General features: G+C 48.8%; 1 protein-coding gene across 11 annotated transcripts; it reads right to left on the reverse strand.

The window, feature by feature from the left end:
- Ggt7 (gamma-glutamyltransferase 7) lies at positions 1-25,820 on the reverse strand. 11 transcript variants are annotated; one of them, XM_039104158.2, is made up of 16 exons: positions 25,698-25,820; positions 23,211-23,408; positions 16,307-16,542; positions 15,930-16,081; positions 14,689-14,806; positions 13,469-13,536; positions 13,186-13,259; positions 12,692-12,888; positions 11,082-11,169; positions 9,341-9,468; positions 9,085-9,173; positions 6,013-6,162; positions 5,781-5,898; positions 4,940-5,077; positions 3,286-3,385; positions 1-737 (listed from the first exon to the last, which is right to left on the reverse strand). In XM_039104158.2, exons 2-16 carry the CDS (start codon positions 23,377-23,379, stop codon positions 574-576), a joined length of 1,989 nt encoding a protein of 662 aa, XP_038960086.1. In that variant the 5' UTR covers positions 23,380-23,408; positions 25,698-25,820; the 3' UTR covers positions 1-573.
- Positions 25,821-25,842: the final 22 nt, after the last annotated feature.

Consider the following 25,842-nt stretch of genomic DNA (forward strand, 5'->3'; position numbering starts at 1 on the left):
TTAAGCAATATTCTTTCTTTAATTCCCCATTGCAAATGGAAGCCCCTGAGCTGATACCCACCCCCACCCCTACTCGGCTGCCTGGGAACCTGCAAATGCAAGGCCCCTGCTTCAACCTGGTGGAAGGGGAGGATTACCTCTCCCTATAGTGGCCAATTTAAAAAAAAATCCTAGTCACTTAAGAAACGGGGCCAGATACAGGAAAAGGGAGCTGGAAGACAAGGCCTGGGTCAGACCAGTCTGAAGGTGTTGGGGTTGTGAGACCCTTGAGAAGGGTTTGCAAGCACATCCCTAAGCTCAAGGATAGCATGGCTGAGAGAGGAGAAGAGGCGGACAGACAATCTGACTCCTCAAGGTCCTGTCTGCCTGGTCATGGACACTGATGTCATCATTACCGCCAAAGGCCTCCAGTTGGAGAATTTTCCAGTTACTCTGGGATAGGGTTTGCTAAGCATCCCCTCTGGCCCCTGATCTGAGGCATCCATGGGGTCCCCCTGAGACCAAACCTGGGAGAGAGAGGGACTCTGGGAACATGCAAAGGCGGGGAGCAGAGGTCCCGCCCACCCCAATGCTCTACAGGATGCTGGCTCCGGTTGCATCCAGGCTCCGAGGGTCCTTCACACCAATGATGAAGTTGTTGGTTCTCCGACTGCCGTGGACCCAGGATAAGACATCTACCTTCTCCACATGGTGACCCCTGGCTTCCAGGAACTCAATCTCTTCCTCGGTGAACTCACCTGCAAACCATCCCCGGAGCATACATGCATTAGATCACTGACTCAGGGACCTCACTATCAGATTTGAGTCATGGTGTTAGCTGTTTCAACAGCAGGAACTGCATGACTTTGCATAAATTGCTCTACTTCCGTGAGCCTCAGTGTCCTCATGCTCACAATGGGATATTACAGCAGGGTTTAAAGGAGATAACACATAGGAAGCACTGAGCTTAGAGCTTGTAATCAGTCAGTGATGATAAGTAGTCGTTCTTATTTTGTTTTATGTTTTTGTTTTTCGAGACAGAGTCTATTAAGTAGCCCTAGCTGTCCTGGAACTCATTCTGTATATCACTCTGCTTCAAACTTACAGAGATAAACCCACGTCTGCCTCCTAAGTGCTGGGATTAAAGACGTGTATTATCACTATTCAGCCTAGGCAAGAGGCCTGGACTCTCACTAAGTGGCCCTCATTACTCGTGAGGACGACTGCATGGTCTACTTAATTCTCACCCAGCCCTGCCTTCTTTACAGCTTTACACAGGAGCCAAAGGTGCTCTTCTTCCACTCAAAACTGTCCAACAGCTTGGACAGGCCTTAAATAAAAGTCAAAGTCCCTAAGCCTCTAGGGCCCACCTAAGCCTCTAGGACTCACTAGTCCCTCTCTAAAGTCTACTGAGTTCCTTCTGTTCTCCACTTTGCCTAACGGTTCTGGCCTTACTGGCATCCTTGCCGCCTCTCCAGCCATACTGGCAACCTTGCTGTGTCTCCAGTACAGGCCTTTGTACCCGATATTGCTTCAGTTTAGGTTTTCCCCTTGACAGTCACACATTGACTCTACTTCATTCCTGTCCTTGGTCAAAAGGCACATCTTTGAGAATTTTCCTATTATCTAGAATATCAGTCTCTGTCAGGCTTATCCTGCTTTCTTTCCCTTTTTGCTTCTGTTTGAAATGGGGATCTTAGGCAGCCATGGCTGACCTCGGACTCACGGCTGACTTCAGACTCACCATGTCCCTAGGTAGCCAAGGAGGACCTTGAACTTCTGATCCTCTTGCCTCCATTGCCCAAGGGCAAACACCACGAGGTCAAGTTTTGATGGTACTGCGGTAGAGCCTAGAGCCTCATGTGTTCTGGACAAGCACCTACCAACCGGCTTCATCCCTGGTCATATCCTGCTATTTTATTTTGTTCTGTTTTGTTTATTTGAGGGCGTCTCATTGTATCTCTTGCTAGCCTGGAAGCTGCTCTGTAGACCAGGCTGGACTTGAACTCAGAGATCTGCCTGCTTCCATCTCTTGAGTGCCAGGATTAAAGACATGCACCAGCAAGCCCTGTTTCTTTTTCCCCAAAAAATATTATTTACTACTGTTTCTACTGGTTGTATCTCCCCCCCCCCCCCCCGCTAATTTAAGGTTTTTAAATGGCCCGTTGCCTTATTTGTGATTGCTTTTCAGTGTTTCTAGAAGGTCAGTACCCTGCAAAAGTTAAGTCTGTATTTACGAGACTGGTTGATTCAGGAAGAAGTGTATCTGTAGATATGCAGAGAGATGGAGAGGTGGTATAAAGTCACAAAGGTGCCACGTAACCTCAGGAAACAGCTGGTCTTCAATGCCATTCCTTCTGGGTCTTTCACAGATTGTCCCTCCTGTCTAGAAAGTCTGATGTCACTACAAACTGAATTCCCACTCCTAACTCAAGGCCCAGCCAGTCACCTATAAAGCCTTCTGAAGCCACTTGCTCATGACTTTTTTTTTTTTTTTTTGGTTCTTTTTTTCGGAGCTGGGGACCGAACCCAGGGCCTTGCGCTTCCTAGGAAAGCGCTCTACCACTGAGCTAAATCCCCAACCCCGCTCATGACTTCTTAATCTTCAAAATCTTTGTTGTTATGGGCAACTCTGTCTCCTTACCATCAACCCCTGAGGTCCACGATCTGGTCCCTGCTCTCCTCTATGATCTCAGTGTCTCCTGACCCACCTGGTCTCTTTTTATTTCTCAAAAACATGAAACCTAACCCTGCTTCAAGTTCTTGGCACCTGTTCTCTAAGTCTAGAAAGCTCTGCCCCAGATTCTGGTGTGTCTGGGGGTTGGGGGATGGGAGCATTTTGTCACTCTTCAGATCTCAGCTTCCAGGTCACCAAAGAGAAACTTCCCACTCCTGTGGGTCCCATTACATCATCCTGCTCTGATGCTGTGGCCAAATTTTTCTTTCGCTGTCTTGTATGCCTCTGATTATTTTTCCTGTCTGCCATAAGTACAGCTGTGGGGGCACAGCTGGGATGATGCTTGGCACACAGTAGGTGTTCATCATATACTGCTGGATGGAAATTTGCCAAAAGATAGCCGTATCCCATTTTATAAAGGAGAAAATGAACTCTCAAGGGTTGAGACATGGATTTCCTAACACTAGAAGGTCAGGGAATGCCAAGATGGTTCCAATCCCCAGATCTTACATTGACCCAACAAAACCTTCTCAAGAAGGAAGTTAATGGCAGTCAAGGCAGGGAAACCTGGGGAAAGCCCTTCCCCACCCATCCCTGTGCCCATCCTATGGGACCTGCTCTGCACTCACTGTCCACCTGCAGGACGTTGGACTGCAGGTCTGGGTGGAGGCGTCCTCTGGCCAGGCTGTCACTCAGGTTCCGATTCAAGGTCAGGACATTCAGTAGAACCTATGCGCAGGCAAGGAGCAAAAACATCAGTGCTGTCCCAGAAACCATGATTCAAGACTCCATAGTTCTCATCCTCGGTCCGAACTCTCTAGTCTTTCGAAATCTCACACTGAGTTGGTGAATCATCTGAGTCTTGCAACTGCCCTGGTAACAGGTGACCTATGGTAACTGTCCCCATTTTACACAGGTGGAATCTGCGGGCCAGAGAGAGACCATGACTCCCTTTCAGGGTTTAAGGAAAAGGCACTGCTAGCATTAGTCTTCTATAATCTAGCCCAAGGCTACCTTCCTTTCTCTCCAGACAAGGCAGGGCTAACAGGGTGGTTTAGAGAACAACTGGGTAGTTTTGTCTCAGTGGTTAGGAGCTGGACAAACTCTGAAACACAACTTCCTACCAAATGCAATAGCTGAATGAACTCCAGTCAACTCCTTAACTCCTCTAGGGTTGTTTCATTACATGTAAAATCCAAACAATCATTCCTCCCAAGGTTGGGGGAGTTAAAGGGGTTAACATACACACAAACACATCTTACACACATACACACTCCTCACACATATCTCACACATACATATCACACACATATATACACATCACACACTCACATACCACACACATACATACCACACACATACCACACACACATATACATCATGCCACATATACATACATATATAACACATATACATACCACACATACAATACACATCACACACATATACCACACACATATACATATCACACACATACACCACACACACATCACATACACATCACACACACATACATACCACACACACATATACCCATCACACACATACACCACCACACACACATGTACACATCACACACATACACCACACACATATCATACACCACGTACACATTAGACGCATACATCACACACATATATACATCACACACACACCACCACAACATCATATACACACATATACCACACACGTCAGACACATATATGCACATCACACTCACATACACACACACCACAGTGCCCAGTACTAAGTAAGGACTCTGTGATATCAGCTATTGTGAGCCACTTCCCAGAGGAGGATACTAAGGCTCAAGAGAGGAAAGTGATCTCCCCAGCACCCCACAGTTGAAGGCTGGCAGCACTTTAGGCTGAACTCATGGGATTCTAATTCCAGAGTTAGCTCATCGCCTGTCCAAATACAAACCTGCAGTGTGTCAGGTGCTGTTTCGAGGTATTCTGGAGACTAATGGAACTGTTTCGAGGTATTCTGGAGACTAGCAGGAGACCTTTTCAAAAGAAGACCCTACAGAGGGCTGGTGGTCTATTCATATAGCGAGTGGGGGATATGGGACTTGAGGTTCACAGAACACAGGCAGCCCAGATGTCAGGGCCCCATTTTCATTGTGAAGCCCAACACAGTGCATCCGTGCCCAGGATAGGCCTGGCACAATGCAGTACAGCCTGTGATTGCTGGGAAAGCAGAAGAAACAATATGTGGGTCATGGCAGACCAGGTCACAGCATGGCTCCCGACTACAAAAGATCCATAATGGAGTAGCTCTCACCTGGGTCAGGCCACTGAGGCCTCGAGCAGCTCCGTTGGCCCCCAGAGCGAGGTAGGTCCCACAGAGCCCTTCTGCTGGTCGGACTACAGTGGGCAGAAGGAAAGAGAGGGGCCGCTTCCCTGGCTGTACCGAGTTCTCCTGTTGCCAGAGGACAGAGATGAGAAGGGAGATGTAGAGTGGAGCAGAGGGAGGCCCAGACCACCACCTTTCCCACTTTTCTTCTATGTGGTCCCCAAGTTCGGCTCCTGGGATATGGACCCCTGCCTGGCAACAGTGTGCTGTCTGTGAAAGAGGAAGTGTTCTAGGAAGACTAGGGGGAAAAGCAAGGGAGAAGTGGAATCACTGAGCTACAGTGCTGGTATGCATTGCAGGAGACAAGACTGAGCCAACAAGAGGAGCAGCAGAATTCCCACTGGACCTTCTCTATGCTTTTGCCCTACAGGAAGCTTGCAGGGGCAGAAGGGCTAGCTCCAAGTAGATGGTGTTACATTGGTCCCTCTTTGTTGTCCCATCACAGATCTGAACACCATTACCCCAGTATTATGTAATCCTAGCTCTCTAGTGCCAGATGAAACCCACACACTAAATGGGGGTCAGTGTCTGGAGAGGAGGCAAAACTTTTCCCTTCCCTTCGTCATACTGAGATCATGACAGAATTGCACAAGGATTCCTTAGACCCACCAGCTTCCATACTCCGGATTAAGTAGGGACGGGAATGAAGTGAACACCTCATTTCCTTAAAACAGAAGTTCTTAAAGGAAATAGGGAGGAAGGAGACCCACGGTGTTGTGTATCCTACCTAGCCTCAAGGTCCCCGGGAGAGTGGGAGGCGAGACCCTACCAGGCTGGGTGCAGAGTGGTTAGCAGTCCTATTGGGCCAGGAGAAGTCTAGCATCTGGCTGTTGAGAAGGATCCCGGAGGGAGTGAGGAGGCCACTTCCAAAAGGCCGATTCAGGGAGCTGCGGGTAGAAGTGAGGTTGAGCCCCGCAGGTGCCTTCACCCCCTCCCAGCCCCAACTCCCATCGTGCCTGGAATGATTTCTTGTCGCTGGCTCTAAGCCTGAGCTGGCATACCTGACCATGGCCACGATGAAGTCGTCAGGGCCCATGACCAGCACCTGGGCAGCTGTGGGAGCCCCGTCCAGCTCATAGACAGGCAGGAGTGGGGCAGGGGCTGCCTGAGAGTCACTGATGTGGCCCCGGAAGTTGGCAGCCTCCACCTTGCTGAAAAGGGAGGTGGTAAAGAAAGGGACACACAAGGTGCATTACATCCCACCTATCTGTGGTGGTTGTGAGAGGTTACGTCTGCCTTCTTCATTGGGGAGGTCACACTGCTCACATGTAGGGGGCACCCGGAAGATAACTGTTGGACTGAACCTATTTATTTAGGCATTATTGAGAACTGGGAGCCAGCCTTTTATTTTACTTAATGTTCCAATCAAGAGTTACGGACATTTGGCTCTATCCCTCTCCATGAAATGTCTGGGCCCAGGGGATGCTCTGAAGGCATTTGTTTGGAATAAACAAGCTTGGTTGATTTGGCCTAATGTTTGCCGTTTGGAACTAAGGCTCATTAAGAATTTAGTTAGACAGGGCCTGTGAAATGGCTCAGCTGGAAAGAGGTGCTTCCGGTGCAAGTCTGACAGCCTGAGTTCAATCCCCAGAACCCACGTAAAGGTAAATGGGGGGGGGGGTCGCTCCATAAAGCTGTCCTCTGACTTCTATGCACACACCACACAATACCACCATCATCAAACGACGAATAAACTAAAGTGTTTAAAAATGTTCAGTTAGAAGCCAGAGTGTTGATGCACGACTGCAATCTTGGCACTGAGGAGATAGAAGTGGAAGGTTTTTTTAAGTGCTAGGTCAGAACTAGAATGCATAGAGTTCCAGGACAGGATTGGCTATATAGCAAGATTCTATCCCAAAAGGAAGAGGGAAGGGGAGGGGGGACGGAAGCAGGAGGGAGAGAAGACTGCAGTGTTTCAGTTGAGGAAAGATTTTTGCATATGGGGAATCTTTATCTGTTATTAGTTTGTTTTGTTTTTTTCCTGTTTGCAAGGCAAAGAGTACATGGAAAGCCCCCGATAGCTATGTACTGGCTGAAATAGCTATATATGTGTCATGTCATGTAAATGCAGGCATGTTTTAGAGCTGTAAGCCCAGCTGAGGGGCTCTCCATCATCAGCGCTACTAACTGTGTGCTGTGTTATTTGTGGTGATCAGGAAATGATAAGTTAGTGAGGATTACCAAAGACATTCGTTTGGTTTTCAACCAAACAGGCTGGTGACCAGGCAGACTGGGCTCGGGGCTTTGGACAAACACTGAGTGTCCAACGCTCGTCCATGCTGCTTTGATGCCCACTAGTTTTCATTGTCCTTACTTTTGCCTTGTTTAGATAAACGATATTAATGTTCAGTTTTCTTTTTTGAGACAGGATCTCTCTTTCTAGCCCTGGCTGTCCTGGTACTCACTATGTAGACCAACCAGCTAGAGCCTTAAATTCAGAGATCTGCCTGCCTCTGCCTCTAGAATTCTGGTGCCCAGCATGACATGATACTAACTTTTGTTATAGTATACATACCATGTTCTGGAGCTCAACATAATATTAACTTGTACGTGTGTGTGTGTGTGTGTGTGTGTGTGTGTGTGTGTGTGTGTGTGCATGTAAGGGCACAAGCCTGCCTTGGTGTACTTATGACATGATCATGATGTGCATGTGGAGGTCAGAGGACAACCATAGGTGTCTATCCTTACTGTTCCCTTTGTTTGAGGCAGGCTCTCTGTTGTTTTTCCTACCGCATAGACCAGGCTAGCTTCTGGGGATTCTATCTCCATCTCCCACCTTTGCCTTCAGAGGTTATGAGAATTACAGACACCAGGCCACGTTTTTATATGGTTTGTGCGGATTTTAACTAAGATCCCCACGCCTGTGCCATAAGTGAATCTCCCCCACTGAGCCATCTCCCCAGTCTCTGTATTTTTAAACTTACTGCTACAATTAGATGTATTTCATATATATCCACTCACTTTAGCTCAGGTTGACCCACAACTTACTATGTAGTCCCAGCTGACCTTGAACTTATGGCAATCCTCCTGCCTCACCCTCCTGAATGCTGGAATTACAGGCACAAGTCACCAGTATGATGTTGTGAAGAGGTGTATGCACATGGAGGGATGGTCAAATCTAGCTAATTAACAACTGTCATAGTCCACAGTTATCAGGTCTGTAGTGAAAATGCCTAACTCTTAATTATTCAAAATATAATAGTTGTCATTAACTAGTCACCTACAAGAGACTAGTCATGCTACAAGAGACCTCTTGAACTTATTCCTGCTATCAGCAACTATGTATCCTTTCCTCCAAAGCCTTTCAATCTCAATCATTTTGCTTTTAAATTATAAGTTGCTTACAATTTAATTTACACAGTGGTGTTTGAGTGACAGGACAAATTCACATTTGCTATATTTTTGGCTTGTGATTTTCTTGGAGCTGGAATGTAAGTCAGGTACAGTAATAGTCAACCCACCCTTACCTTTATGGCCAATTAATAATAATAAACTTCATTTATTGCACATTTACCATGTTCCCAGTTCATGTGCTAAATACCTAAAATGTTATTTATTATATATATGTTCTCTCTGATTGATTTACATGTTATCATCAAAACAGAGTGAATCCAATATTGCCATGTTCCTTATGTAAGCAGACGTAGTGAGTTTAAATTTCTTTCCCAGAGTGACAGCCAGGAAATGTAAAAGTGATGGTCCAATAGAGGCTGTCTCACCAAGCATGATCTCACCACCATGCTGCTGGCAAAGATATAACCACTCAGAATTCCCGTCACTGCCACCATCTGCACAGAGACTACTGCCTTGCTCTCAGGCTTTTCCCTTTATACTCAAAGTGGAGGACAGCTGTGTCCACACAGGTTAAGGCCATGCAAAGGTCCAGTGGGATCACAAGCAGTTGACCAACTCACTCTCCAGACACAGAAGGTGATGCAGCCAGAGTCACCATGTGTCACACAGAGTTAGGGCTCAGCTGAAAGGGACTGAGACTTCACGAGCTTTCTGCCCGACCCCTTCTCCCGTATCTCCCCCGATTTCTGCAGCACCCAGGGCCATATCCCAGGACAAACCTGAGCATGTCGTCCATGCTCTCACTGATGGTAGAATCATAGACAGGGTCTCCCAGTCTGCTAGCCAGGGCCAATGCAATCTTCAGGGTCTGAAAACACAGTAGGGATGTGGAAAAGGCTGCCAGGCCCCTCCCACCACCCCCCACTTGGGGGATCCCCCAAACTCAACGGTGTTTTAGTTCTTCTCCTAGGAGGTGTGCTGCTTTCCCATTCCCAGCGTTCCTAGACCCAGGTGAGATGGAAGAGTGGGCCTTACCTCTGCTACCCAGTGAAGCGCTTGCTCGCGGGATACCAGGCTGGTGAGGTTGAAGCCCTCCAGGATGTTGAGCGCACTGATGAGGGCCGGGCCTGTGTGTGGGGGTGGGGGACTGAGAACCAGGTGGCCTGCAAGGATAGGAAACGACCAGACACAGGACAGGGGTCAAGTCACCTTCATTGAGCACATCTCATATGCACACCTCACCACTACCCACAGTGTTAGCTCATCAGACGAGAAAAGGAACCACTACGAGGCAAAGGACCCGCGGAAGGTCACGTGCTGGCCAAAGGCAGAGCCTTCTCCGCCATGGGAGACAACTAAGACTGAAGAGCTGGGCTGTGCTCTCTCACTTGGGCAGCGCACAACTGCTCTGCTGAGAGTCACACTGTAGGTCACTGGCAAAGCAGGGACAAATGTCCACAGAATCCTGGTTTGGTTTGGACTCCCATCAGTCCCTCCCACGGGTCAGGAACTGTTCAAGGGCTCTGATGGTTCCACTCAACCTGAAACTCAACCTGAGGGAGCAGCGTCCTTCTCTCTTCCTACTTTTTAATTGGGTGGCTGGACATGAAAAGAATCCTAACACCACTGGAGACATGGAACACTGGCAGTAATGGCCGACTCATCTAAGCACCCTTATTCTATAGGGATAGAAACTGAGGCACACAAATAGACCGGGCCAGGATTATAGGTGGTCAGGTGAACCTACAGCGCTAGAGGGACTGGACTGCTTCGACATCCCAGCCTGGGGTGGAGGAACAAAGACTCAGTCGTGAATTCAGTGTCCTCTGCATAAAGGCGGCTCCCTATATTATGTCATCAAGTCCTTGTGGGCACCCCGAGCTGCGGACATTGTTACTGTCCCCACCTTATGGAGGGACCCAAGGCTGGCTCAGAGTGTGGAGGTAGAGCTCACCTAGGCCTTCCTGACACAATGCTTCCTGACACTCTTTGCTTTGTGTCATATGCTACTACTACCTCTCAATGAGGAATCAGGAAGACGGGAACCTGGAAACAAACTCAGAGGAGGCCTCGCCCAGGGCATGAGGTAACCTGTCCTTCCTAGAGAGGACAGAACCTAAGAACCCCCAAGTGACCTAGCACACCACACCTTGGGATCAGCAAATATAAACTGCACTCAGGCCATAGGCTTGGCTTTCTAAGCTCCTGATTGGCTTCTGAATTGTTCTATCCTCCCTGGGTCTCAAGTATCTTTTACTGTCAGCAATGGGCAAATCTGCAATTGTCTTAAAGAGTTTGTTCTGCCCTTAGATGGGCTTTGGTCTCAAAAACCCTTAGGAAGCTCAGGTCGATAAGAAGGGAGCTGGAGGACAGAGTTGAGGCAATACAGAGCCCCAAATCAAGGAAACCGAAGCCATAGCTCAGTGGTGGGGAATTTGTCCTCTGTGAAAGGCCTAATTCCAGCACAATAATAGAGCAAATAGGTAACAAACCCCTCACGACAAAAGAACAGGCCATGTCCAACCCCGAAACTTCTAGGTCTTAGCCATTGGCTAGGTGTCCCCCCCCCAGACACCCTAATCACTAATAACTGGCCCCATGGTTATTTCAGAAGGTGGTTGGCTCTGGTTTGTTTCAACAGTTGGCTGCCTAGGGAGCTCATTGCCTCTGTTTATGTCCTGTGACAGGGAGAGGAGTTTCCAAGCCAAAAAGATGTGGCCGTGGACTGGAAATGGTCTCCTGAGTGGGGACCCTTAGGAGCTGGGGGAGAGGTCACCTCGGTATACTCCACACACAGGCTTCTCCGTGAGAGCACTATAGTTGCTGAAGTCCTCCTCGGTCATGACACCCCCTGCATGCTGAACCTGGAGGGGAGAGAGTCGCCATTCGTCAACCGTGGGCACATGAATATGGCCATGCCACGTGTATCAATTTCAGGAGAGCACTTTTCACAGGCAAGCCCTTTACAACTTTTGTTTCTTCCATAACCTTTCGGGATCCCATCAGCCCAAGGACAAGGGAGGCAGAGGAAATTACCACGTACATAAGAATTACTAAAACTAGCTAGGTAGTGGTGGCCCACACCTTTAATCCCAGCACTTGGGAGGCAGCAGCAGGTGGGTCTCTGAGTTCGAGGCCAGCCTGGCCTACAGAGTGAGTTCTAGGATAGGCAGGGCTACACAGAAAGAGCCTATCTCAAAACCAACAAGACAAAACAAAACAAAACAACAACAAAACAAACCATCTGGCATTTTACAACAATTAACTGAAGACACAACAGGGCTGGGGGTATACCTTAATGGAAGATTGCCTGTTTAGTGTGCTCAAAGCCCTAAGTTTGAGCCTTAGGTTGGCTTTCCTCTATAGGAAGAAGACTACTACAGAACTATGGACTCGGAACGACCTTGGCAGGACTGACCCACCATTATAAACATGACTGACCACTCTTCCCTGCCAATGCACCGATTCCGTACAAATCGGTGTGTTCACTCCATTTCAGCAGCACATTCATTGTCAATCTTTTAAAAATAATTTTAAATTATTATTTCAGAGTACGGGTGGTTTTGTCTGCATGTATGTTGTGTACCACATACATGCAGTGCCCGTAGAGGCCAGAAGAGGGCGTCAGATCCTCCAGGAACTGGAGTTGTGAGATCACGTGGCCTTGGGAAGCAAACCTGGCTCTCTAGAAAAGCAGCCAGTGCTCTTCACCACTGAGCCATTTCTCCAGCCCCACGCCAATTTTAAATTAGTATTACCGCTATCAATTTTTTAAAATACTTTCTAGTATAAAACTTCAGACTCAACTGCCCTTAGTGAACCACTTGTTGAATTTCTAGGCTAGTATATAGTCAGGAGTCTGGCAGACTAATAAAACACAGTGGCCAGTAAGGAGAATGCACTTCATGACTGAATGGCAGGCCTATGTGATCCCCACAGTATATGACAGTGGCTTAGATAAATGTCCCCGCTGCACAGGACAACTTGACAATATTCTCAGTACCCATTGTTACCCCAGACTAAGCCTCTTTGGAGCTAGGGGTAATCCCCTGTGTCAATCTCCTATGTCAATATCACCATCAGTTCTTAGAACCTCCTGGACGGAACAGGGAAGGGTCTAGGACCAGGAGAACTGAGAGCCTGGTGCCGGGTTTCCTGGGAAGAAATAGACCCAGTGCCTATCCTGCTGGCCCCAGCCCTGAGAAACCTTCCCTCTCAAGTCGGATCATCTCTACCCATGCTCCTCAAGTCACAGAGAAGGCAGTGCTTCTTAATAACCACTGGTCTGATGTCTATCGCCAGAAACTACATAAGGGGTAAAGGGGAAAAGTGGTGTCTCTGCCATAGGGACACTGTGAATACCCCACCTCCCCCGGCCACACTCACCTCAGCCACCATCTCCAGCGTGAGGTTGCCACCATTGTAGAAGGCAGCAGGGCCAGAGATGCCAAGTATATCCAGCACCTCGGCGAGATCAGGCCGTCTCAGCAGGGAGCCAGGCAAAGGTGGGTGGCCCAACGGCAGGAAAGTTTCCAGGAAGCGGTCAGATGCATTGGGAGGCAGCTGCTCAGCCAAGGCATGAGCTGTGGGGGGTTTGGAGGGCGTTTGAGAGGCTGGGTGCCAAGACTGGACTTGATGGGTTGGGTAGATGAGAGCTAAGTGACTGGCTCTGAGTTCAGGCTCCCAGCAGCCTGTCATAGCCTGGTAGGGACAATAGGCTCCTCCCAGATCCTCTCCCTGGAGGCTGCCTCCAGGGAAGAGTGGGACGGGAAGAAGACTGAAGTGCAAACTGGAAAAAAGGAGCCCTTTGCTTGGGGCCCAAATCTCAAGGCCTCCCCATTAACCTTGTACCTCCCCCGTCACCTCCGGGCCCCACTGACCTAGATCATGGGTCACGTTGAAGCCATCTTGGGCCACAGCTGCTGCGAAGGCCAGGACTTGGGACCAGGGCAGCCTGAGGGGGCCGGAGAGCAGGGGGTGGAGGAGGTCCTGGGGGTAGGAGGAGGGGTCCTGGGGGAAGGGGGGTTCCTGGGAAGGAGAATCCTGGCAAGGGAAGGGGATATTAGGAAGGGGAGTTGGGAAGGAAAGAACCCAGGAGGACAGGAAAAGGCCACCCAAGGAGGGAAGTAGGCAGACCAGGGGTCCCCAGGGGAGGGTCTTTACCTGCCATAGAGTTGATGAGCTTCATATAGCCCTTTCACCATTCCGGGGACCCCCACCAAGAGCCCAGGCTGGGCGAGGCGGGCAGGCGAGGGAGAGAGGAGACCAGGTCACTGGAAGGGGGGGGCTGGGCTGAACTCCGCAGAGCCCCAAGCCAGGAATGGCTGGCACAGGGGAAAGACATAGGCCAAGTATCCCAGGAGAGGGGTAAGCTTTCCCCAAGAGGTGCCTCTCCTTCACCCCTGACTTCTTATATGCAAATGCAGAAAGGTCTCCCATAGTTGAGGGATTTCATAAATTAAATGAACCCTTCTAAAAGCCAGGGCACAAATTTTCTAAGTAAAAAATCAGTTCACATTGGCTAATAGGTACCCTTGTCTTTTTAAGTGGGGCACAGGACCTCCGTTTAGCCAATTTAACTTCATGCCACTATCTGACTTCTGATAACTAAGGAGTGTGTTTGGTTTTTGCCATGGCAAAATACCAATTTTTTCCAAGTTACTGTCTTTCCTCCTTTGCGCCTTATAGAATTGGCCTCTAGCATTTCTTTGTCTCAGTATGACAAAGCCTGAGAAAGTTATAGTCATCAGGCTTACAGTGAGATAGAGGAGTCTGTTTACTTCGGTTTCCTGGGACATGGTTTCCCTATGTAGCTCTGGCTGTCTTAGAACTCTGTAGACCAGCGTGGCCTTGAACTCACATAGCTGTTCTGCCTCTGCTTCCCAAGTGCCTGGATTAGAGGTGAGTACCACCACCTTTATCACAACTGAGTGATATCTTAGGGTACTTAAGGGAGGCCTTCTGCTTTCCTTCCAGGCAGGTAAGACTGTCAAAGAAGTACCATGTTGGAGTGTAATCTATTAGTAGTCATTCAATTTTGTTTTGTGCATTTTGTTTTAATTTTAAAATTATATTTTATTAATTAGGAGTATGGGCATATAACCATGGTATGGGTGTATATAGGAGAGAACTTGTAGGAACTCTTCCTCTCTACTAAACTTAGTTTGTCAGGCTTAGTGACAAATGCCAGCACCTTGTCCTTGCTCATTATTTTAAGTTGGGGGAGGGCAAGCTGCCTCCCACTGTGTAGCCAAGAGCATTTTGCTCAACTCATTTTGCCACCCCATAGTAAATACAGAGCACATTAATGCTTGGGGTAGCAGAAGGGAATGAAGGAGACCTCCCCCTCCCCCTGGACCCTCTCTTCTCACCAGGGTCCCCACCTTGGTATCCCAGGATCTCTGCAGGGCCTCTTCTCTGAGGGCCCCAGGTGCAGACTCCCGGAAATCAATTAGGTGGCTCTCATTCCGGCGGATATCGTGTACCAGCATCACGCCTCCCCTGGGAAAGACACGGAAAAGTGGAAACCGAGGAGAACTTGTCAGCCGTCTGAAAGATCCAACTACCACTCCCTTAATCCCCTGTGGGAAGGTTTTACGTTGTCCGCCACACTGGGTCAGAGGTTGGAGCCCCAATCCCAGCAGGAATTCAAAAACTCAGCCACCCTACAAAGGGTAAAACCTAGGGGGTAGGGAACCCAGGTTACTGGAGACTTTAATCCCTGATTAAGAAAAACGCAGAGACTGGGGGAACCGGCTGTTCTGTCCCCTCCCTAGACCAGAGCTGGACCCCTGCCAGCTTCCTGCACCTGCCTACTTGGTACACCCCGCCCCCTCCCCCCAGGGCTGGATTATGTAAGGAAAACCCCTGTGCAAGGCCAGAAGGGGAATTTTTCGTTGATAGGGCCTGGAGGGTTGGTCCTACCAAGAGAATGATTTTTGTTAGCTGGTTCCTTTTCTGTGGCATATTTACATCTGGGGACGAGGGGGTGGCAAAATTAAATATGTGCAGTTAAGTAAGAAAATAAGGAAAGCAGGATAGATAAATAAGAGTGGCTGGAATTACAGCAAAGTGGCCAGCACCCTGACCCACCATGGGAAGCACTCTGGTTAATTTCATGGGGTTGGGGATTTAGCTCAGTGGTAGAGCGCTTGCCTAGGAAGCGCAAGGCCCTGGGTTCGGTCCCCAGCTCCGAAAAAAAAAGAACCAAAAAAAAAAAAAAAAAAGAACTCCAAGCCTGGGGTGAATTTTCTGTGGACAAGGCCCGCAGTTTTCATCAGAGTCACAGGGATTTGTGAACCCGAAAGTTGGATCGCCGTTGCCTTAACTGATACCCCATGGCTTCCCTGCACCCTCATCCTACACATTACAAAACTTCTCTCCTCGTGGAAAACCACGGAAGCCTCTGAACACACCTCCAGATCTTCCGTATGGTCTGCGGTTATGACTCCATCAAGGGAGGAAAAGTGAAACTGGCCATTGAAAGAGAAAACGCAAGGAGTATAGTCCCACCTTCGCCTTAAGCTCAAACCTCAAGAAACCTGCAGCCAGGCCCACAGACCAGGAGACAAGAAGTAAGCCTGAGGGACCCAGGCCTCCACCAGGTCCTTACCCAGCTCCTTACCCGCCCAGGCCAGAACTGTGTGGAGCCACTATTCCCAAACACAAGGCTGCTGCCACAGCTGCGTCCACGGAAGAGCCCTGTTTACTGAGCACCTCCATGCCCAGCGCCGTGCAACAGGAGGCATCCGTCACCACAGCACCTTGCTGGAAGATCTAGGAGCAAGAGAAGAGCGGGCTAGTAGGGTGGTGCCCTCCACCACCCTCCAGCACCTCCATCAACCTAGAACCTCTCTTCCCGTCCTCTTGATCATCTTGAGCCATTTCCTTCCTCTTCCCTTCCCACTTCCTAGCAGCCTCCCACCACCTCAGCCATTCAATCCCCATCAACCCTCTCACCCCCTTCACCCAAGTTCCCTTCAGTCCATCTGCTCCCCTCACCTGGGGATCCCCGAAGTAGATTTGCATGACCAGCGCCACAGTAACACCCGTGGCAAAAGTGAGGCAGGCGGTGACGATGACCGTGAGCCCGTCCTGGCGGCAGGAACACTCGGCTGCTGCAGCTGAGAATGGGTCCTTGCGCGTCTCGCGAAGTGGTGACCCGTCCTGGCTGCCCATCTCCGAGGAAGATGAAGGCAATCGCTGAAGCCGGGCAGACTTCAGGAAGGAGTCCGGATCTGTGGAGAGGCTGGGTGTCCGTCTGGCAAGCTCCTACCAGGCCCTCAAGGCTGGGCAACACACCCCTCCGCCCCGCCCATCACACAAACCCCACTGCCCTGCACCGCTCAGTTTACATCCACTCCGGCACACCTTAGGGCCCGCAGGACGCCATTTCCCCAGGTGGAAAAAGACGTCGAACCCAGTCCAAGTTCCTTGAATCTGGTACTCCGGGCTGAGAAGACCCCGGAGCATGAGGTGTTCAGCCTCTCCTGGAAACCTTATCCTGTCGTAACTGGGTATCAGCCTCCAGAACAAGGAGGCTACTATCCAGCCTTGGCTTCCAGCCTTGCTCCCCGCATCCATTCATTCAATAGAAACGAGAGCCTACTCTATGTCTGGCCCTAAACTAGAGCAGATAATTGCTCCCTTTGCATATGGTCTCAGGCCAATGGAGGAAAAGAAAATAAATAAGTAAATACATCGTGGGGGATGTTCTAAAAAGCACGAGGAGCTGGAGTGACTCAGTCTGCAAGCATGAGGACCTGAGTTCAATTCCCCAGCACCCGCCTAAAATGCTCATGACACCATCGTGAGGCAGACACAGGTTGAGCCTGAAAACTAGCTCCCCAGCCAATCTAGTCTGAGAAGGCCAGCTTCTGGCTCAGTTAGAGACTGACTCAAGGCAATAAGGCAGAGAGCAATAGAGGGAAGATACCCAAGGTTCTACTATGGCCATGAGCAAGTGCAAACACACACACACACACACACAAAACTCACACATTCTCACACACATACACACATGCACAACTTAAAAAAACATACTCCCCACCCATATACATACACACACACTTCCCTACAACACTCCCCCCATACTCATATTTCCCCCCAGAACATGAAATGAAATGTGATGTCGGAAGGGAGACTGCTTATGAGAGAAATCAGGCAAGGGCCTCATAAGGAACTGACTCTTGAACTGAGAATGAAGGGACCAGAAAGAGCTGCCCCCAAGAGAGAACATAGAGATTATGTATAGAGTTCTCTCTTTCCTCCATACAGGAAGAGAGAACAGCAGGTTCAGAGGCCCTAGTGTAGGAATGAGTTTGACATCTGAAAGAAATAGCAGAGGCCTGGTGGCTCTGGTGTGGCAGCAAAAGAGGCGGAAAAACCCAGTCAGGGTGGACGCCAGTCCTGTATACTGGTTCTATGGACGCTGAGAACTTGAACTTGACCTCTGAGAGGCCACTAGAGAGTAGTGAGACTGTGAGGCAATCTGTGGTGGTTTGAATAAGAATGACCCCCAAAGGCTCATATATTTGAATGCCTAGTCAACAAGGACTGGCCCTATTTTGAAAAGGTCAGGAGGTGTGGCCCAGTTGGAGGGAACGTGTCACTGAGGGTGGGTATACAGATAGAGAACTTTCAGCTACTTCTCCAGCACCACACCTGCCTGGACACTGCTGTGCTCCCTGCCATGATCATAATAGACTAACCCTCTGAAACTGTACGCCAGCCCTAATTAAATGATTTCTTTTCTAAGAGTTGCCATGGTCATGGTGTCTCTTCACAGCAATCGAGCACTGACTAAGACACCATCTGGTTTGTGTTTTCCTATGTTCCCTCCGGCTGCTGTGCGAAGAGTAGGCTGGAAGAAAACAAGAGTGGAGGCGAGGAGCGTTGAAAGCCATTTGTGGACAACTCATTTCAAGTCAAGTCGTGAGCCTCTCCTTCTTCAGCCTAACAACACAGCTAGCTAATCCTTAACACGGTGTGTGTGTGTGTGTGTGTGTGTGTGTGTGTGTGTGTGTGTGTGCAGGATTCCATAAAGTGATGAACTCAAAGAGTCATCTCTTTTTTTACCCATGTAAGATGCTGGGCAGGGGTGTGCACTCCTGTAAGTCCAGCCTTGTGTGACAGAGACAGGGCGCTCCTGAGAGCCAGCTCCCCAGCCAGTCTATCTGAAAAGGCCAGCTGCTGGTTCAGTGCTAGACTGTCTCAAGGGATGAGGGAGAGAGTACACGGAAGATGCAGGTTTTACTCTGGCCTCCACACACACTCTCAGTGGTGCAAACACCTTCTCTTACCCAAGTCCTCTCCTCTGGGTGCTATTACCCTGAACCCACTCCCCAATGACCTAAGAGCTCTAGATGTTTGTGAACAAGGAACTAAGAGGATGACTTTAATGCCTTACACACTTAATGTATACACTGTAAATTCTTATAAGTTTAAACATTTGAGGGATTACATTAAAATTTGACTATCGTATTTCTCATGTTTACCTGACAAAAATCCAAGGTCTCTGACTCATTTGAGGATGTTTAAAAGGACCTCCATAACTCTCATCTCCATCTTTTATGTAAATAAGAAATCAGAAACACACAAGCCCCCCCTCAAAAAAAGGAACAACAATAAAAAAGAAATCACAAACAGCTGGGCAGTGGTGGTGGTACACACCTTTAATCCCAGAGGCAGAGGCAGATGGAACTCTATGAGTTTGAAGCCAATCTGGTCTACAGAGTGAGTTCCAGAGGGCTACATAGAGAAACCCTGTCTCAAACAAAACAAAATCATGTAATAAATAAAATGATATGTGCAAAAATTATTAGAATCCATTTAAAGTGGTCACTTTTAGAAAAGATACTTTAGGTAGGAATAAGGTGAGTGAATGTTTTGATTGAGAAAATTCTACTTACATCTTTATTTACTGTGTGTGTGTGTGTGTGTGTGTGCGTGCACACACGCATATGTGATGTATGGTATCTGGTGTGCTGTTCAGAGACATGTGTGTTCTTGTATGTAACTTTAGGCGCTCAAGCATGTGTGGAAGTTAGCGGATAGCACTGGGCATTAGTCCTGGTCCTCCATCTTGCTTGAGACAGTCTCTTGCTTGCAGCTGTGTGCACCAGGCCAGCTGGCCCACGTGCTGCTGGGTCTCATGCCTAGCTTTTTAGATGGGTTCTGGAGATCTGAACTAAGGTGCACTCACATGGGCAACACACTGATGTTACACTGGGTGTCTTGCTTATATTTCCTCAGTGAAGTATTTTCATGACTTCATGAGCTAGGTTCCACTTTCCTCACTTTACAGATGAAGAAACTGAGGCTAAGTGGTCCCGCCTGTCTACGGCCATACCAGGAATAAGTGGTAGAACGAGGCCTAGATGTCACCTTTCTGTGTCGTTTGATGGCCTCCGTTCTATTGATTCATGTGGCATCAGCAGCTATTTCCAATCCCCAAAACTACTCCAGTGAGCTGGGTGAGTGTAGTGGCTCAGTCTGCAACCCCTGCACTTGGGAAGTAGAAGGATCAGGTGATCAAAGCTTGCCTGGGATAAATGAGGCCTTGTCTCAAAAAAAAAAAAAAAAAAAAAAAGAAAGCAAATAAGTAAAAATCCAACCTTACTAGCTAATTTTAGTTGCTATTTCTAGTTACTTGCCTTAAATGGCCCCACCATAACTAGATCATTTAAGACTATTCAACATATCAAGTCACCCATTTATTTAGTAAAATTATATGCTAAGGAAAAATATCAAAAATGGGGGTGGGGAGGTTCTTGCGTACATATTATGCGCCCTGCATGCATAGTAGGGCAATAATCCCATTGATAAAAGCAAGAATGACATACTGAGAAAAAAATGGTTTAGGGTCAGAAGGAAAACGTTTACTAGAGACAGACTTGTGGCTAGAACTTACAATCCCAGTGCTCAGGAGGCTGAAGCATCCAGGCTGCAACAAGATTAAAGCCAATGTAGGTTGTAATAGTGAGCTCCAGGCCAGCCTCGGCTATATAGTGAGTTCTAGACCAGCCTTGGCTATATAGTGAGTTCCAGGCCAGCCTGAGCTACAAAGTAAGATCTCAGTCTCGAAACAAAGATCCAGCATGCTTTCAGAGAAAGGCGGATTTAATTTTGATTATGATGAATTAGTGAGACACAAGGCGTTGTTGTCTCAAGGTAGCCAGTCAAATATTTAATTTTCATTCTCTTTCATGTCTTTCTCAAAAACAGGTTGTAACAACTTCCTAGGCTGGACTTGAACTCTCTTGAAGGAGAGATTTCTGAACTTGGGGTGACATGACCGGAAGTGCAGAGTGGTGTGTGAACTTGAGGTGAGGGCAGCGGCAGGAAGTGCAGCTGTGTGACTCAGGAGTCATACAGGTGGGACAGGTGATGACATGGTGGTCAGAGGGAACTTAGGAGAGTCTTAGGAGGGAGGCTATAGAAAACCAGGTCAAAAAAAAAAAGTGAGAAAGTTAGAAGAAAAGAGGGAAAGACTCAAAGGTGGCTTCTGGGCATCTACTTTGGATTTTGAAGGGCAGTGCCACTCACTGAGCATGCGCCGGACAGAAAGGGAAGACATGCTGATTTCGGCATAGAATGTTGAAGGTTGGGTATCTTACGAGATACCTGGAGTCTAACGCTAGGGAGAGGTAAGGCTCGCGTGGCTTCCATGTGGAAGCCTTTCCTAACTGTGGAGCGGTCCCTGACTAGCTCTCTCTTCTCCAGGGCCTACTGTGGGGTGTGTGGCACTTGATTTTGGAGAATTCCGGGGCTAAAGGCTAGCCAGGTACAACCCAGGTCCTGGAGAAGAAGACAGCGCAGTGCCACTAGGTGGCACTACTAGGCTGAGACTATAGAAGGTCACGTCAGCTTACAAGCTGGTCTAGCTGGACCAAAAGAGTCTTGGGACTTGGAAACAGGCCTAGGTGACACAACATCAAAATGCTTATATACTGTTTGGACGGCGAGGTCCTCCAAAGCAAGTCCCGATAACTTTGGTGCTCACCCCTGCAAGCTCCCGGGAGCTCGGGTAACCGGTCTCTAGGCTGAATTTCTAGGCAAGTGTTCTACCACTGAGTTATCTCCCTAGCCCCTCTCTGTTGAATTTCCATTCACATCAGGATGAGGTTTAGGAACGCAATTCCCCATCATTACTTCACCTTGGCAGCTTCTCCCTTTCATCTATTCATTCAACAATTATTTACTGATTACCCAGCACTTTGCCGAATGCTGGAGGAATAATAGTGGATAAAAAAAAAAGCCACGGGGCTGGGGATTTAGCTCAGTGGTAGAGCGCTTACCTAGGAAGCGCAAGGCCCTGGGTTCGGTCCCCAGCTCCGAAAAAAAGAACCAAAAAAAAAAAAAAAAAAAAAAAAGCCACAATCCCTGCCCTTAGAGGTCTCACAGACATGCAGTAAAAACCTCACTGCCCAAATAAATGGCCACAGGCTTTTTGTAAAGCAACGACTTTAACAAGGGGCCAGAAGAAGACAGGTCAAAGGGTCCGCGCTGTTATTTAGGACAGACGGATATCCTTTGCTGAGGTGGAGGAGAAAAGGAAGGCCCAGTACAAGGCAGGCACACCTACTGTACTGTAGTGAGTCAAAGCTGCACTGCTCTTGATCTCTGAACAGAAAACGCGATTGACCAGGTTGCTGGTATCAAAAGGTGACACTAGGACATCCTTCCCCACATCTTCTACCGCCAAAGCTACCCGTCCGCCCCCCAAGACAATTAGTTTTGGCAGGCAGCTCTACCATTTGAGGACCCAAAGTCTCCACACCCGATTCCCACACCCAGCACAGGTAAAGTGAGATCCAGTCAGGTTGGTGGGGTTTGGTGGTCAGGAAGCAGGGGAGAGGATTTCCGGTTGCCGGGACAGGAGTGACAACAGAAGAGCCAGGCTAGAAAGAGCTGGAGCAGCATCCTCCGGTCCGGAAAGGGATGAAGCTCAAGTGCAGGCACCACCAGGAGGAAGTCAGAGAGGGAAGCAGAAGACTGCTCTAATGCCAGGAAGTGACGTTGAGGGAGAGAGGGCAGAGGGATGCAGGCTCGGGGATGGAGGGGATCACAGAGCTGGACCACATGGACAGGAGAGAGAGCAGTAGGGAAGGAACACCAAGAGCTCTCTTGGTCCCCAGCTCCCTCTCAAGCCCGGCTTCCTTCCCAACCTCCATCTCCTTCAGTTTCTGCACAGGGTTGAGAACACAGATCTTGTTGCTGACCAGAAGCTCCTATCAACCTGACTAACATCCGGGCCAGATCCACATCTCCAGAAGGGGTAGGGTAAGCCACAGAGCAGCAAAGGCACTGTAGTCCCCAAGGACTTAGAGAGGTCATGCAGTCCATCCCCTTGTCTCCCAATACCCACAATTCCCAGACCGAGAGGCATCATATTTTTCTTTACCCATCTCTGGACACGAAGAGATAGATTTTTCAGATCTTCTCCGGACACTCTGCTTCCCATAATCCCCGGCTGTGGTGAAGTTCTCCTTAAGATCTAGACTCCATCCCGCCTGCTGCAGTCTCCTACTTGGTTTCCTCTATCCTGTCCTCTGTGGCTAGAGACAAGCCTTTACTAGGTGATCACAGCTGTTCTATAGGCTCTCCCCTCCAGCGTCCCTTCCTTCTCAATGGGTTCTTCCTAAAAGGTAATCATAGTCCTTTCTGCTGCAGTCCTTGCGTCCTCTCCTGTGTCGCATCCTACGCCTCTAAGGCAAAAATACCCCTTTCCCCACCAGACAGTTAACAGGGCTGAGGGAGAAGGGGAGAGGTCCAGGATGCAGCGGATGAATGAAGGAGATGGGAGAATGGAAATGGATGCTCAGAACAGAAGGAGGAGGACCAGGACGCCAGCCCCCACCCTCACCCCCCAAGGTGGGGCAGGGATGGGGCCAGAGGGCCTCACCAGTATCCGGGTCTCCCAGGAAGGCATCCTCGTCCTTACGGCCCCTCAGCGGGGCCGCAGGCGCTGGCTCGTCCTCGGGCAGCCTCGGGAAGCTGGTGATGCTCATGTAGTCTACTGGTGAGTAGGCGCCTAGGGCGCTCTCCTGGCTAGCCTCGTTCTCTGCCGCCATCCTCGCCCTAACCCCCAGCAGCGCAGAGCCTGCCGGAAGTGGCAGTGAAGGGGGGGGTGCGAGGGCGGAGGGCGGGGTCTGAGCTCCTGGACAGCCGGGAGGGGGCGCCCCCACCCTCAGCAGTGTCCTAGTCTGACTCGCCCCCGCCTGCTTAAAGTCTATTGCTTGCAGCCTGCAGGCAGGTGCAGGAGGATGGGAGCCCAGAGGACAGTGGAAGGTTGCCAGGAAGAGGACGCTACTCTCAGATCTTCAAACAATTCCCGGTCTTTCCTCCTTCCTGTCTGAATCCAGCTCAGATTCCATATGCGTTTAGGACCACAGACTGACTTTTGAGCGCAAATTTCTCCTTGACTTCAGATCTTATGACCACTCACCTCTTAGAACCCTTAATCTCTCTGTGGTCGCCAAGATTCTCCTCCTCTAATCTCAAACTATTCCTCCGACCCCTCTCAAGACTACTCTTCAAACCCTCAGAGTTCTTTTCAACTTATGAGTCTGCCTTCATTTCAACCCAAGATTCCTTTTCAATCCCCAACCCCTATTTCATCCTGACTGCTTTTTCATTTGCAGACCTTCTTGAACCTCTCCTTCGATCTCGAATCCCTCTCTGTGCCCCCACCAAATTGCTCACATTTCTCTTTTAAATCCTAACTCCTTCTGGAACCGTCCTGACGTATCAGCATGGGAGATTGGCCCCTCCTGAAAGCCCACTCCCAACTTTAGGACTTTTAGAAGCAAATCCTCAGATTCCACTTCAGAAAATGTGACCTAGTAGGCCTGAACATGGTCTTTGGAACCTTAATGTTCTTTGGCATTTTAAAGAGTTCTTGATGTGGTTCTGGAGGTAAAGGAAAAGTAACAATGGTGTGGTAGAGCAGGACAGTGGGGTAAGAACAGGGGCTTAGGAAGTAACTCATTGGTAGAGTGCTTGCCTGTGTGAGGGGTTGACGCCTGGCATCAGAAGAAAAAGAAAAGGATGAGGAGGGCGGGGGAGAAGCAAAGAAAGAAGAGGGGGAAAGAAAGGTAAGAATGAAAACGGGTTTCTGAACCCTAGGTGCTTGCCAAGCCCGTCTCTGGAACTGCTCTCCTAGCTCCAAGAATGAAAGTTATGAGTCCAAACTTCTACTCTTAGGTCCACAGACAGGGAAATGGGGTTGGTGAAGCTGTGGATATGCAATACTCCTTTCTTTCCTGATCCCTGGCTCCCGGCTCAGCGTGACTTGAGCTGTTTTAGTATTTACCACGGAACATTGAGCAGCCGTGTTACTTGTAGACAGCAGGGGGCAGCAGTAGATAGGGAACAGTTTCAGGAGAAGGATTTAGGAAGGATGGCGTGTCAGAGCTGGGCAGTGGAGCTGCGAATAAGGGATGACCGTCTTCAGATCAATAGGCAAACTTATTTATGTCTTCTTCCCCACAGAGAGGTTCTTATTAGTGAGATCTATAGGGATCCTTGATCTGTGTCACCTGGGTGCTGTCCACTCCTTCAGTGTATGTGGAGGCTCCTCAGTGAGGACTGAGTCCTCTCATCAGTGTCCAGATATCTTTAGTGAAATCTTTATCCCCTGTTTCTTACTCCAGTAATACCATCTGCATCCTAAAGCAGGACTTTCCCATTGGGATCCAAGACCTCCAGAAAAATCTCTGCCTTCTTAATATATAGTTCATGTAATTTCAATGACGTGTGTATCTGTTCAGAGGGGTTGATGTCTCCTGGACAAAGTATATGTCACTGAGACCCTTGTCTATTCTACAAGGTCTGTATGTGCTTAGTGAGCCTGAAAGCCTCCCCTGAGGATCGGGTAGGCTCTGGCTCCTATATCTGAGCATGAGGAGATTTTACAGTTTAGGGTGTGTTAAGTGTATGGTCAGTTGGACAAAGATGAGGGTAGCAGGTGGGTAGATGGGTCACAAGCCCTAAGTAGACATTAAATGGCAGGAGCTGCCTGCTTCAGACCCCAGATCCACTCCTGAAGCTAAATATTTAAAGATCCTGGTCTTGACACTCTGCGTTGTTAGATGAGGTAGTCCTTGGTGATAACCATAGGAAGTTATCAGCTTCCTTTGGGGTGAAGAGAATAAAGGGAAGTCAGAGGTAAGTAAACTCAATTTGTGACAGATAGGAGTGTACTTAGGTGAAATTGAAGGTAAATTTTCCTTTCTATACTTGCATATTTTCTATTGCATAGACCCTGCATTTTACAAGATCTAGCTTTTGTTTGTGTTAGTAAAAACAGAAAACATGAGAACTCAGACTTGACCCTAACTTGATCATTATTTGCTCCCCGACTTTGTGAAAGTTTCTTTCCTGAATTTACCTTTAGTGCAAAGAGATCTTGTGCTTTTGGGGCCAAGATCTGAAGGATCCTCCTCGTCTTCACTTAAGAGTCTTGTGCTTTAGATCAGGATGGAGATTTATGGAGGCAAAAGAATGACATTTCCTAAGAGGTGGAAGAGAATCAG

Source organism: Rattus norvegicus, chromosome 3 (genome assembly GCF_036323735.1).
Source record: "Rattus norvegicus strain BN/NHsdMcwi chromosome 3, GRCr8, whole genome shotgun sequence".
In the NCBI taxonomy this organism is placed as follows: Eukaryota; Metazoa; Chordata; class Mammalia; order Rodentia; family Muridae; genus Rattus; species Rattus norvegicus.

Bases quoted from the DNA above. Each gene is read 5' to 3' on its own strand.
- Ggt7 (XM_039104154.2), bottom strand. From the start codon at position 23,379: ATGGCGGCAGAGAACGAGGCTAGCCAGGAGAGCGCCCTAGGCGCCTAC. The intron at 5,078-5,780 runs GTAGGGTCTCGC...CTCTGGCAACAG, and splicing joins ACCACTCTGCACCCAGCCTG to GAGAACTCGGTACAGCCAGG. The intron at 3,386-4,939 runs GTGAGAGCTACT...GCCTGCGCATAG, and splicing joins GCCTCAGTGGCCTGACCCAG to GTTCTACTGAATGTCCTGAC.